Source organism: Bactrocera dorsalis, chromosome 2 (genome assembly GCF_023373825.1).
Source record: "Bactrocera dorsalis isolate Fly_Bdor chromosome 2, ASM2337382v1, whole genome shotgun sequence".
In the NCBI taxonomy this organism is placed as follows: domain Eukaryota; kingdom Metazoa; phylum Arthropoda; class Insecta; order Diptera; family Tephritidae; genus Bactrocera; species Bactrocera dorsalis.
Window position 1 is genome coordinate 24,217,691 of NC_064304.1, and position 13,852 is coordinate 24,231,542.

At 34.3% G+C, this 13,852-nt stretch overlaps 3 protein-coding genes across 4 annotated transcripts in view; 2 read left to right on the forward strand and 1 right to left on the reverse strand.

Annotated features, from left to right (window-relative positions):
- The window catches only part of LOC105231108 (elongation of very long chain fatty acids protein 1), a 44,162-nt gene extending 40,040 nt beyond the window's left edge, over positions 1-4,122 (forward strand). Inside the window, exon 6 of the mRNA XM_049447793.1 lies at positions 1,916-4,122. Coding sequence (XP_049303750.1) covers positions 1,916-2,227 — 312 coding nt within the window. The 3' untranslated portion in view covers positions 2,228-4,122. The remainder of the gene's footprint in view (positions 1-1,915) is intronic.
- Positions 4,123-5,959: 1,837 nt separating this feature from the next.
- LOC105231025 (serine/threonine-protein kinase stk11) lies at positions 5,960-8,991 on the forward strand. 2 transcript variants are annotated; one of them, XM_011212107.3, is made up of 5 exons: positions 5,960-7,414; positions 7,496-7,818; positions 7,893-8,087; positions 8,151-8,314; positions 8,385-8,991. In XM_011212107.3, exons 1-5 carry the CDS (start codon positions 6,605-6,607, stop codon positions 8,606-8,608), a joined length of 1,716 nt encoding a protein of 571 aa, XP_011210409.1. In that variant the 5' UTR covers positions 5,960-6,604; the 3' UTR covers positions 8,609-8,991. The 2 variants fall into 2 exon arrangements, with proteins under 2 accessions (XP_011210409.1, XP_019847587.1); XM_019992028.3 differs by having other exon boundaries at positions 8,151-8,318; positions 8,385-8,525.
- A 618-nt stretch (positions 8,992-9,609) lies between these two features.
- LOC105231027 (integrator complex subunit 5) lies at positions 9,610-13,829 on the reverse strand. Its single transcript, XM_011212108.4, has 9 exons — positions 13,176-13,829; positions 12,784-13,113; positions 12,369-12,713; positions 12,046-12,307; positions 11,531-11,963; positions 11,417-11,474; positions 10,700-11,347; positions 10,497-10,639; positions 9,610-10,427 (listed from the first exon to the last, which is right to left on the reverse strand). Exons 1-9 carry the CDS (start codon positions 13,744-13,746, stop codon positions 10,155-10,157), a joined length of 3,063 nt encoding a protein of 1,020 aa, XP_011210410.2. The 5' UTR covers positions 13,747-13,829; the 3' UTR covers positions 9,610-10,154.
- Positions 13,830-13,852: the final 23 nt, after the last annotated feature.

Genomic DNA, 13,852 nt, shown 5'->3' on the forward strand with positions numbered 1-13,852 from the left:
CTAAATTGCTTCCGGTCAGCACAGATATAAAATCACTCTTCATTGCTTTTGTCCCAAAAATATTTATTGTGTATCAATACTATTATTACATATCAACACTTTTATGTTCGAAAGATAAACGAAGAGTATCGGCCCAAACGTGTCATAATTGTATGCGTCACGTTATCTTTGCTATAAATATTGCTGTTATTAATTGCTTGTTTGCTTTAGCCAGCAAAACCTTGACCGCGCACTCGGAAGTGCAAAACTTATACTCCAAGCTATGTAGTTTAATTATTCAATAACATTTCCTAAACTATGCCAAAGGCAATCTACAAACTAGTTTCAGCCACAGATCTCGTAATAAGCTAATCACGCGCCATCGTGTTTAATTTCACTTAACAGTTTCGTTTTATTTTCAGGCAACTGTTATGTGTAGAATATTATCTAGTAAAAACACAGTTAACCGATAAGCAAGCAACTTTACAGAAACTAGCTTTTACAGTAGGTAGCATAGAACGTTGAAAGGTTTTAAATAAATATTAAAATTTAGCGTAGGTGCTTTATAATTACTGAGATTATGTTTTGGTAGAAAGTTGTTATTGTTTAAGTATATTTTTTGAATTTTTTTAATTTCTATTTTTTTAATTCTAATTTTTATATTTTTAATATTTGAGAAAATGTTTATTTATGATTATGTTCGAAATTATATTTAAATTTAATAATCTTAGACATCGCATTCTTGCGATTTTAAAATTCAGCATAATCGGTTAAGGGCAGCTATTAAATAAAACATATATTTTTAAAAATATTTTTTTATTCTTTGTTAGCCCTCGGTATCTAACCTAGTGCTTAAAAGTCTAACGGTTAGTGCTTACAAGTCTTTGCAAACAAGCTAAAAGTCCTTATCATTTCAAAAGACTTAAGAAACAAACTTGTCGCACGGGAAGTAATTCGTCATTGGGTTGTCTTATCCATACGATTATACTTTTGATGCAAAACCCACATTTCTAATCGTTTAAGGAGAAAAAAAGCGGAGAGAGACTCAAATTCGAAAACGTGGAATGCCATTCTTCTTTGCCTAAATTGAATAATTTGAAAAAACTCAACATTCAAGAATTTATTAAATAATGACATAATACTTGTTTAGTTTTCATTCTACCAAAAAAAATTGTCGTAATTGGAAGCTTTGTAGATCCACACAAAACCCCCGCACAGGTATTAAAATAAATATAGAAAAATATTAAATAACAATAAATAACTGGGAATTTTTCGAACCCCAGCAGTCATTGGAAAAACACGTCGAGTGTTGAACCCAGCTAAATGCTAACTTCCTCGACTGATAATCGCATGATTGTTTAAGCTCCTTAAGCTTTTAACAAACAAATTTCACATAATTAAAATAACATTTAGTTGAACACGCAAGTGTGGACACGCCATGGACTATACTAACTTAAATGGCAATTTAATAGTTCTAAGGTTTTATTATAAATATAAATATGCCGCTCAGTTTTTGCATGCAAATATTTGTACAAATAAAATGTTAAATGAATTCTAAAAAAAAAATTAATAAGAAGGAAAGATAAATCTACTTCCCAGCAGAGTAAAATTTGAGTGCAATTAGTTTCGGTAGGAATTTTTGTGATGTCATGAGAACAAAAATTTAAATGCGGAAAAATAAATTGTAGATATTTTTATGTATAAATAAAGCTATAGCGCTCAAACCAGCTGTATAGTAAATATATGTTTTGATATTTCTGGCCAGCACAGTTTGACCCATACAAATTTCTACAAAAACTTTTAATTGAATAAAGTTCAAAAAAAAGTCCTCAAGATACTCGCTACTCTTATTTTTATTTAGAAATAGTCATTTTATATTTTTTAATATATTAAATTTATATTTTAACCAAGTCTCATTCCTTCCCTACCCTTCCAGGCCCAATTTGTGCTCTGCATCGTGCACACCACCCGCGCGCTCATCAGCTCCCAATGCCAATTCTCGAAATTCATCTCGTCGCTGCTGCTGTTGAACGCCTCCATCTTCTTCTGTCTCTTCATGAACTTCTACATGGCCAGCTACAAGAAATCGCAGAATCAGAAAATGACCATTGCCGCCAAAATGAACGGTGCGCCGCCTGCCCAGAATGGTTGTGCGTTAGCAACGAAAAAGATTATGGAAATGAACAACAACACGATGGACACAATGGATGCTATTGGCTTGTTGGCGCTGAAGGAAAAACTGAATTAAATATGTGCAAAACAAGTGGTGACAGACTTTCCATGAACCGCTCATTGGCCATAAGTAGCAGACAAATTATGTGTTTTGACAAAAATTTTATAAAAAAAAGGGGAAATGATAATCGCAAGTGCGTAAGATTGACAAGGAATAAGTTTGGAAAAGCTTTAGTTGCTTTAACGAATTAGTTTTATTTTTTTTATTTTTTTTTTTATTTAAAATATTAAAATTTGAAATTATTTAGATCAATACGAACGGTTCGTCTACTTCCTGTATTTGATTCAATTGAATAGCTACATTTAATTTTTTTTAACAAGAGAGCAACAGACAGGTGATAGAAAGTGTCGAATTGAAGTCCTTTAGTCGAGAAAATGGTATAGACATTATGCTATGTTCACATTAATGCTCAGAACTCATTCTAAATTGTTACAAAATAGTTTTGAAAGCAATGTAAAATGCTTCAAATTGGAAAAAAAAATTAAATAATTTACGAAATTAAGATAAAAGGATGTAAGTTCAAGTTTCGATATTGCTGTAGAGCTGTTCGTTTCAACTTGCTAGAGTTTGACGCTGCGCAAACGAGCTAGAAGGCAACCAGTAATAACCCGTTCCCATGACAGTCGGGTCTACGTAACCGGAACGGACCCGGATTTTTATCCGGCCAAGGACTGTCAACTCTACAGCAATACTCAAAATTACTGCAGGAATCTTTTCTGCCCCTTTTCGGTTTCAATTATTTCATATTCATAAATTAAATTTATTTTATTCAAAAGCAAAAAAAGTGCGTCTAAAATACGAATTTTCCGAGAAGAAAAAAAACAAGCTGTCAAATTGAATTAACTGAGAACATCAGTGTGAACGTAGCTTACAGGAAAAGCACAAATTTGAATTATTTTTCATGGCAACTCTTTATAGAATGGAAGTAGATCTGAACTTTGCGTGTAAAAAGACTTAATTTAAGGGTTTCTGTCAAGGTTCGCGACTAATTGACTTTTGAATAAAAACGGAATTCTAAATTAGCAAGCATTTTCTTATAAACATATACCACAGTAGCAGCAGAAATTAATTAAAGACAACAACTTAAGCAACTAAATGGTTTTTACCAGTATTCCTTTTTTCTTTTTCATTTATAATTTTTTTTTATATTTTTTATTTTTTTTTTTTAAATTCCTTTTTTTTGTTATATTTTTTTTTTTTATTTTTTGAAATTACATTGTATACACACTTAAAATTAAGTTCAATTATCGTAAATAGTACAACAATTTACAAATATTTGAATTAATTTAGAATTTAACACAAACAATTTCCCTAGAACATATGAAAGTAGTGCAAGAAATGAGTATCCATAAAAACATAAAACTAAACAATATTTATAAATATAAAACAATACATTTATTAACTTAAATGCAATTACAACAAATGTCGCTCCTTGTAATACGAAAGTAAATAAAACGAACAATATTCACGCCGAAAAGCAAACATTCGTTCACAAATCTCTCGCATGCGAGCTAACAGTTGCTCATGTAGAGTTCGCATGAATTATGGAAAACAGTTAAAATTGCTTGCGGCTGAATATTGCATGTAATATATTTTTAAAATAATTTATGTCGCTTTGCCTCAAACCAAAAACCACAAACATGCAAATACAAATACAAATATAAACACACACACGCACACACATACTCGTAGACACTTTTATAGATTTTCGCCGTGAAGGTGGAAATTTTGCAAACATTTGCATAGAGTTTGTGAAAATCACAAAATGGGTCAATTTTTGCGATCTGCCTTAGCCTTAGCCTTAGCCATTCTATAATATAGTATGTACATATGTATATATTAATTATTGTAGAGATTATGTTTGTATGTGAACTACCAATGTAATGAGTAATAAATATTGTTAGTAATTATAATAAGAAAAAATATATATTAAGCCGATTTTATGTATGACAATAATATACTATAAATATATAGTGCTATTGATAATAATGAAATTTTTGCAAAAATAAAAAAAGTAAAAATATAAAGTAAAAAAAAATAAAATTATAATATATAGTATGTAGTTAATGATATAAAATACGTTTACTTACATGTATTTGAATTACAAATTGTGTAAAATTTGTATGTATTTTTTTAATATGTAATTTTGTTTATTGTACTTTTAATGAATCTGTGTTTAACTGTAAGCGCAAATCAAAACTGTTTTAATACTTATATATGTATGTAATTTAAATAAGTGATATTAATTGTGTTTACTTATTTGCAAATTCTTACTTTTGTATATTTACTTAGATTATTTTATAAAACTAGTCTTAGATGAAATTCCATTCCGTACTGTACTTTTTATGGAATAGCGAGAATAAAGTATCTGAAATATTTTTTATTAATAATAAAATGTGTTTGCTTTATTGTGTATAATTATTTTTGCTTACAGATTGCATCTCAACTTATTTTCTCCAGGATTAGATTGAATAAGTCCCACGATAGGTCGTAGAGTTCCATCCCGATCGTGACGCAGAAAGATGAGGTGATAAAATCCCTAAATCTTATGTCGCAGAGTGTTGGTGCTCGAGATAGTTGAGACAATAGGCTCCTCTAAATATCGCTAGAGGTCGATCTAAGCCCGTTCCCACGACAGTCGGGATGTCAACTCGGCGTCATTCGTCGTAAAATCCTTGGTTTCCTGTGATACACAAGGTGCGATCTACTTAAACTAACTGGCGAACATAAGGTTCACAGGGTCCACTAAGCTTAATTATTCCGTCGATTTGATGTCGAATTGCGAAAAGCATCGACACTAACAAACAAATAGGTCGAATTAAGCTCGTAATCTCCAGATTTGGTTCGGTCCATAATTTTGAAGACAAGTTAAAGAAGTTGGCCAATTTGCCTCAAGTGTGGTGAACTAAACGGAACTATGTGGAAAATATTCATCCATATTTCCGAACTCTTTTTTTTTTTGTCGGTTATGTACTTATCGGACCCTCCTTGTATGATTTAAAAGTAAAACATATCGAAAGAACGTAAGTCATTACGTTGGGTGTTTGGCGACTAGAAAATGACAACCGATTTCAACCCTTTTCAGGCAGCATATCTTACAGATGCCTACTTAGAACCCCAAACAGTGTGGGCCTTGTATGATGCCAACAAGTTTTCTTGTCTTTTCGCCATGAAATGTCGGCGATTTAAGGATTTTGTTGCGGTTCTGTACTGTTTCAGATATCCGGAGAAATAAAGGAGCACAGGATATCTACTATTACACCTAAAATCTTTGAATTATTCACAGTCGCGAATGTGGTCGCTGCGGATTGGAGATAGTATTAAGTTCCTTGTAGAGAAGAAGCGAGAGAAGTCGGAGAGATAACCTGTTCATTTGAGCACATGTCGTCGGTTAAATAAATTAATCCGGCTATCAGTGGTATATACATATGTACATAAAGAAGTCGTTTCAACGTAAATTAGTCATAAAAAATATTCACACAAACATACATATGTATGTATATTAATAAAGCATGAATGCATCCTCTTACATATTTTTTATTTTTATTTCAAATATATTTAACCAAATTTGAGCAGTAATGTATTAATAATAATATTTTCGCAACAAATAATAACTATGTCATACTTTCGATACCGTGCGGACCCACAATAATTTCTCGCTTAACGCAGAAATTTCCGCATACGTTATCGCCATGCCGCTTTTGTATTATTTGCTTTGTTCAACCTTTCTTCCGCATATATGGCAACACCACAGGCGTGTTGATGGGGAAAAAATGAAGTGTGTTACGATCAGCAGGCAAAGCAGAAAATTTTAGTGATTAAAAAGTTATTCAATTAAAAACTGGATGAAAAAATCGCGCAAATATATAATTGATAAATAACTGTTGTAGATGAAAGATCCCAGCAATTATATAATAACACAAGAAAAATACCGAGAAAGTAAAAAAGTAGATCTCAAGGCGAAGCCAGTGGATTGCTCCCCCTTGCTTGTGATAAGATCTGTGCATGATTGCTAAGCGCTTGAGAAAATCACCGAAACTTGTCAAAAATCGTCGGAAAGTGCAATCTTAACTCTAACAAAGGCTATAATTAAGTCACCGCATTACGGTGTAGTAATAACAAACGTCGAAGTATTAGCAGCAACACGAATGACAGAAAAATTGAAATTAAGTAAAAATGTAAACTAGAAGTAGCGCTCTGCATGCGTACGTGGAGCTCATAATTGTAAAAGAAAAGAATAATAAGTGATTAATATAAATATTTAGCAACCGAGATCCAAACAACCGTGAGTGCATTTCTAGTCCAGCTATTGAATTAAATATACAACGAAAAAGCGGACGCCTTGTCCCAACGCCATTGCAGCAAAGTGCAGACCAATATAGCATATATGCGATGGAAATACAAATACATCAACACTTCTCAACTGATGATAGCAATAACAACAATAACATTAATAATAACAACAAAAAAAGTAACTTAGAACAAACCCTAGTTGCAGCAACAACACATTCTGTGACAGCCAATAATAGCATTTTAATGCCACCTTTAGATACTAAATTGTTGGCCAACAAACAGGGATTACACGCCAATAACGAGGCTAATAATATCAATATGGATGTGGACACCGCTGACGGTGAAGTGTCAGTACTGCTGGCTAACAAGAATTTTCACTATGACGCACTCTCCAACCCAGATCAGTCATTTGAAGCCGATGTCAACGTCGACGGCAATGGCGGCGCCAAATTTGTTGCCGGCGATGAGGCAAAACAACTGCTCAGTGAGCAAACACATGCACAAGTGACATGGCTAGATAGTGAACAAATTGATGCGCTGGACTTAACAACATTGGACATTGGCAATATGTTCTTTAATCGCGTCGATAGTGCGGAGATAATTTATCAAAAGAAAAAGAAGGAAATCAAAATGGTTGGGAAATATGTAATGGGTGATGTGCTGGGCGAGGGCTCATATGGCAAAGTGAAAGAGGTGCTCGATTCGGAAAATCTCTGCCGGCGTGCAGTAAAGATACTAACAAAACGAAAACTGCGACGCATTCCGAATGGAGAACAGAATGTTCAGCGTGAAATACAACTATTAAAACACCTACAGCACAAAAATGTGGTGGCGCTTTTGGATGTTTTGTACAATGAGGAGAAGCAAAAGATGTACATGATTATGGAATACTGCGTAGGCGGGCTCCAGGTAGGTGTCGTAGATTCTCCCTTTAATTTAAAATAAAATAGATACTAATATTTATACTTTTACTATTTATTTTTTTTAAAGGAACTTGTGGATAGCGCACCCGAGAAAAAACTACCTCTATTCCAGGCACATCGCTACTTTTGCCAATTAATTAGTGGCCTGGAGTATCTTCATGGTTGTCGGATAATACATAAAGATATTAAACCTGGAAATCTATTGCTTTCACTAGATCAAATATTAAAAATTTCCGATTTCGGCGTCGCTGAGCAATTAGATTTATTTGCTGCAGACGATACATGCACCACCGGGCAGGGATCACCTGCATTTCAACCGCCTGAAATTGCCAACGGTCATGAGTCATTCTCAGGCACCAAAGTGGATATTTGGAGCTGCGGTGTAACGCTGTGAGTACATTGGAATTACCCATTAAATAATAATATAAATCTATAAATCTTGCAATTTTATTGTGTGCCCACAGCTATAACATATGTACAGGCCAGTATCCATTCGAAGGTGATAATATTTATAGGCTATTTGAGAATATCGGGCGTGGGCAATGGCAGGCACCAGATTGGCTATACAAATTAGACGCACAATTAGCGGGTCTCATATTGGGTATGCTACAAGCTGAACCAGCCAAGCGATACTCTATACAACAAATACGCTGTGATCCGTAAGTTGTTGTTTAAATATATTTTAATTCATACATGATAAAATAATAAACATTTACACACAGCTGGTTCATTTCGGCACCGGAAGAGAAGGGCCCACCAATACCCATACCGCCACTAAAACACGATGTTTATCGCCGTTCCACGGTACTGCCTTATTTAGATGCTTACCACTATGAAACTGAGCGTGATTTGGAAGAGGTCTACTTTACCGAACACGATCTCAATCGTGAGTACGCGCGCTGAATAAATACAAATTCCTAAAATCGCATATTTATTTCATATTTTCGCTCAATTAGGTGAACTTGCACGTCAGGCAGCCGCTGCCGCTGCCGAAATTAAAGCACAACAGCAACAAAAACAATTGGCGGCTGCAAATGCAACAGGGCCTTCAACAAGCGCGGACGCGTCTACTTCCAACAGCATTAGCAAGGAGAAAAAATCCTCCTCACTCAAAAGACGCGCCAAAAAATTAACATCTTGTATATCTGTAAAGAAGCTCTCCAATTGTCGACCATCGTAATAAGCCGTTATGTATCTGTGCGCACAAGCGCAATGCAAGTAGTCATTGGAAATGAAAAAAAAAAACAAAAAATAACATAGTTTTAATATTATGTAAACAAAATTAAGAATTTTCAACTCTGAACATTTCATTAGTTGTTGAATGTCAAGTCAGTTAGCCTTACATACATATGTATATGGTGCAGCTTGCAGTGCTGCGGAGAATAATTAAAAACTTCTCGCGCTGCCAAAATGCAAGTCATAATTAATTATTCACATCTTAATTATTGGAACATAGGAACTACTACTTATCTTCAATGGAGTATTTCTTTATTAATTTGTTTTGCTTTGCGTTGTTTTTCGTAGTATTTATTAAAATGAAAATTAATTTTCGGTAAATCTGTATTATTCGCGTCCGCTTTTTTGTTGTGTAATTTCTAGGTAGTACATACGTTTTATTTATTAACTTTTGTGTAAAATATACCCTGCGTATTTTTGGTTTTTTGTTTACTTTTTTCTTTCGTTTTTTTTGGAACATTCTTTGATTTGGTTTATGTTTTTAGTTTGATATTTGTTTAGTTTTTTGTTGGTTGGGTTTCTTGTTTCTTTGGTTAGGATTTTTTATAACCAAAAAACAAAAATTTATTTATTTTTGTTAATTGTTTTTTCTTGGTTTGCTTTATTTTTCTATGTTTTTTATGTTTATTTATTAATTTTTTAATTTGTTGTTTTTATTTATTTATTTTTATATTTTTTTTTTGTTTTTTTTTATATAATTATTTTTTTTTTTTTTTTGTTTTTATTTATTTATTTTTATTTATTTTTATTTATTTATTTTATTTTTTTTTAAATTTTTTTTGTTTTTTTTTTTTATTTTTTTTTTTTAATTTTATTTTTTTTCTTTTATTCTATTTTTGTGTGTTTATTCTTTCACATATTTTACAGTGGAAGGAAGATATGCAAAATTAAACAATCAATCAATCAAAAATGATTTTTATCGTATAAATATTGCGATTACGTGTAAATTTTGTTTAATAAATCTGAGTGTTAATACTCACACCTGTCTAATGTGTGGTGGCTTCAACGCGTCAACAAACGTTATAGCAAGATGACACTTATCTTAAGAGGCATAATGAGTTTTTTTTATAATGTATTGTATTATTTTTTTTTTGCGCCGATAACATGTGCAATCACATACACACATACGTATTTTGTAGAATATATTTTGAAAACTTGAAAATTGCAGTAGCCAAAATCCATTTTTGAGAAGATACATACATAAATATAGTGTATACATAAATATAAACATTCATAGAGTGCATATAAGCATACATTTCCTACCGACAATACAAAAATATTGTTTTTTCGTTTCATAGCTGAAAAATGAAATCTTATTTGTTATGAATTACATATGTGAATGGTTTAATCGAACCAATACACCTATACAGAAAAACAAAAACAAAAGATATTTTCCATATTTTTAACACTTGAAAAAATATAAACCGTTTGTTGTAAATGAAAAGTTGCTTCTTTCTTATTTTATTGCCTATGTATAAATCTGAAAAGTTTTATAACTCCGCGTTAATTAAATCTACTGGACCAACTTGCGGTACATGCGCTTCATTCAACTCGGGCATAATAAACATCTGGTAATAATGTTGACCCAATTTCGTCAGCTTTTTCTGCATTAAATTACGCAATGTATCGACATATTGCGGTGGAATTTTGGACATGTGCGGATTACGCCAATGCAGCTCGTTGTTGTCGACATGAAAGAGCGCCGGTGAGGGCACGTGATCTTTTAAATAATTCCAAATACACTCCTTCAACAGCAAAGCAATCTGTGAAAAGAAATTGGAAAGTGTGAAAATAACCTCAAATAACTGTTACTGGATGGCAAATAGACTAACCTCTGGCGGCTCAAAATGTTTTATGATTACATGTAGGTTGGAAAGTGGTGGCGGCAGTAACTGTCCCATTGCTAGCAACTGCAGCAGTTTCTGCGTGCAAAGCATAAGTTCGTCGTTGGGATCGAAAGGTTGGAATTTGTTAACTGCAAAAAAAATCAAAAGCAATAAAATACAATATTAAAGGCAATTCTCATCATATGTACCATTTTTCGCGCGCCACTGATGCAAACAGGTGGCACACATGGCACGCAGCAGTACTGATGAAAAGCACAGCGCTGGTCTATGTGCCGCTATAAAGCCCAATAATGCCCAAAGCACTGGAGATGTGGAAAATGCGCGACGTATCATCAGATCACGTTCCATTGTCACTTTAGTGAACTCTTCGTCCGGAAAAGGCAGGCCATTGTACATGACATCCGTTGAGACCATTTCCACCAGCAATAGCGATATCATTGAGTAACCCTCGACGGAATTTTGCTTATCTGCCACCGTGCAACAAGCATCTAGCGCTTTAAGTAACAGCGTTTGCATCTCGGCTGGACATACTTTTTGCTCCTTTATTTGCAAATCAGGTCGCAAACCACGCCCAATCACACCCGCATGAAGCACAGTACGATTGGCATTTGGTCCCAAGCTATGCCGTTGATTTTGTAGCAAAACCATTTCGTGCTCTGGTATTTCAAGTTGATCCACTTCTGGTTCGTCATACTGACCGAATAGATAGCCATAATAGAAGAGCGCACCCTCTACCAACTCACGTATGCAAGCAGTGCGCGCCGCCTTACGTGCAACGCACTGCCGCGACAACAGCAAGTAGGCACGATTAACTGCAGCGGAACGGGATATTGAACCTGCAATGTGTGAAAAGTGAAGAGATATTTATTAACGATAGACAAACTTTTTTTTTTAATGTTGCTTACTTTTTTCGGTGAGCGCCAAGAAGAAATACTTTACGCTTAAAATTGACAGCTTTAAAATCTGCAAGAAAAATATTAGGTTAATCAAATATGGTGATAACTGTAAAAAATGCTTACCTCTGTGGTGCGGATCACCGTGCCTTTCAAGCCAACATCAATAGTGTTGAGTAAATCTATGATAGTATGTGCTAAGATACGTCGGTTGACATCTTTTTCTTCTTCTTCGCTATCGTCGGAATCATGCAGTGGTATGCCTATGATAAGCTTTGTATCCTCATCTGAATTATCTACATCCATTGCCTCCACTTCAGCATCAGCCGCGCCAAATTTTACTTTTTTGTTGCTACCAAACTCGTTGCCGCTAACATTTTTGTTATTTCGTGCAGCTTTAATTGCCTCTCTGCTGTTTGCTTCGGCCAATTTATTCATGTGTAGAATCACTTTAGTTAGCGTAACTTCGAGAATCTGTAGAATTTTCGGTAGACAATCGTTGAGCACATTGGATAGCAAGTTTTGTTTCATATATTGAAATGAATTCTTCTTTTGCATTCTGCGCCGACAAAATTACAAGCACACATTAGTAATTATTTTTATTTTCTGATTGCTATATACATATGTATAAGCAGACTTACTTTGTTAGCGTGTTAAGATTTTTGAATGTGTTAAGCGCCTCCGACTGGTCACTGGTTATTAAACGCGTGTGTTTGAATTGCTCCTGGAGGAGCACATCTTCTAGGACCATTTGTAAACCGGGTTTAATGCATGGAAATTCAACTACACCACTTTGACCACCAATTATGCGTATGACAGCACCCAAACCATTGGGATTAGTTACATAAGACTTGCGTAGTAGTTCCGATATCGTCTGATAGTAAATATGTGAATGTTGTGTAGCTGAAAAAATGTAACATTGACTATAACAAAGCGCAATTGAATATTTCAAGCTTTTACATACAAACAATCAACAGAAGACGCACGGCAGTTTGCTGTTGAAAGATATTTGCGCTTAAACAATTCTTCCAAAGCAAATATTTCGAGTCTTCTGTCGCCAGGTCATTCATCAGCGGGCAAACTGTAGCATTTAATACTACTTGTTCCAAATCTTGCATAGTATATTCGAGGAAATCTTGACACCAAGTATACTGTTCGGCCATTTGCGACACAGCGATAAGCAGATGTGCACCATTTGACTTTAAACGCAATGTCAGACTGTTAAGAGATGGTTGCATTTCTGCAAACACCTTGTTGCTCATCCAAAGGGGCGTTTTTTGTATTATAGTATTGCGTAGATCATCATTATCTAAAAATTAGAAAATATTTCATATTCGGTTAAATTTAAGAAATATGTGTCTTTATTATTAATTACTTACACATTTCAAGAAACACAATCACTAGGTTTTGCAGTAATGCATCCGCATACGTAGCCATCACCAATAGAAATGGTATGATACAGGCATCTAAACTTTTCTTTGGATTAAAACCATCTTTCAGTAGCTCAGTCAATGCTTGCTTAAGCTCTTGTTCGTGCGCAAATGATAAGTAGTCCAATATACCGAGTTCAGAGTCGAAATGACAACGGTAATCATCAGAAAAACGTTTGAGGCTGCATTGCAATATCTGGGATATAATGCTTAAGGGAAAGCAACCGCCCAAACGCGCTACGACCCAATCAAAACTTAGCGAGTAACGTTGAAAAGCACCTGAAATTTGAAAGGTGTGTTGAAATTTATTTGTTTTCCGAAATAAATTGAAAAATTCATACCCAATAAAGTTTCCACACAAGCTTCTTTTTCACTATTTGTTAGTTTACGGAAACTCAAGCTTATCAACGTAAGTAAACCACGCATTGCACCGCAATTGAGCCAATAATTACATGCAGCTACAATAGACATCTTTCTTTTGGTATACCTGTCTGATAACTTTCCTACAAGGTCAAGACTCCACGAAGCTATTACAGGACCCCAAGCTGAGGGTCCTTTAACAACTAAATTTTCGAGCGCTTCTTGTACTGCGGACCAGTTACTATCCTCTATGACCGTTGACTGTGTCGCAGCATTGTTACTTGAACTTGGACCCGCACCTTGTTTACCTTGACGTATTGGCAGTCCAGTGGCGTAATCTACATTTGCATTAGCCAAATAATTTTGCACCGCCACTTCAGCTACTATCGAGAAATACTCCAAGATAATCTCGCGTGCAGCCGGCAGGTCCTCAAGCAGGCGAAAACAACTTCGAAGCAAAGTGCTATTTGTAAGCTTCTTAGGATTACCATTATGGTTTGTTACTGCTTGAATGAATTGCTTTAACTCCAACAAAACATGCTGTTTTAACATTTTATAAATTTCGATCAAATTTACAGCAAATTAAAGACCGATCATAACAAAACTGAGTAAATAAAGGAGAAATTTGAATTAAAGATAAAGTAGGTGTTACCATATT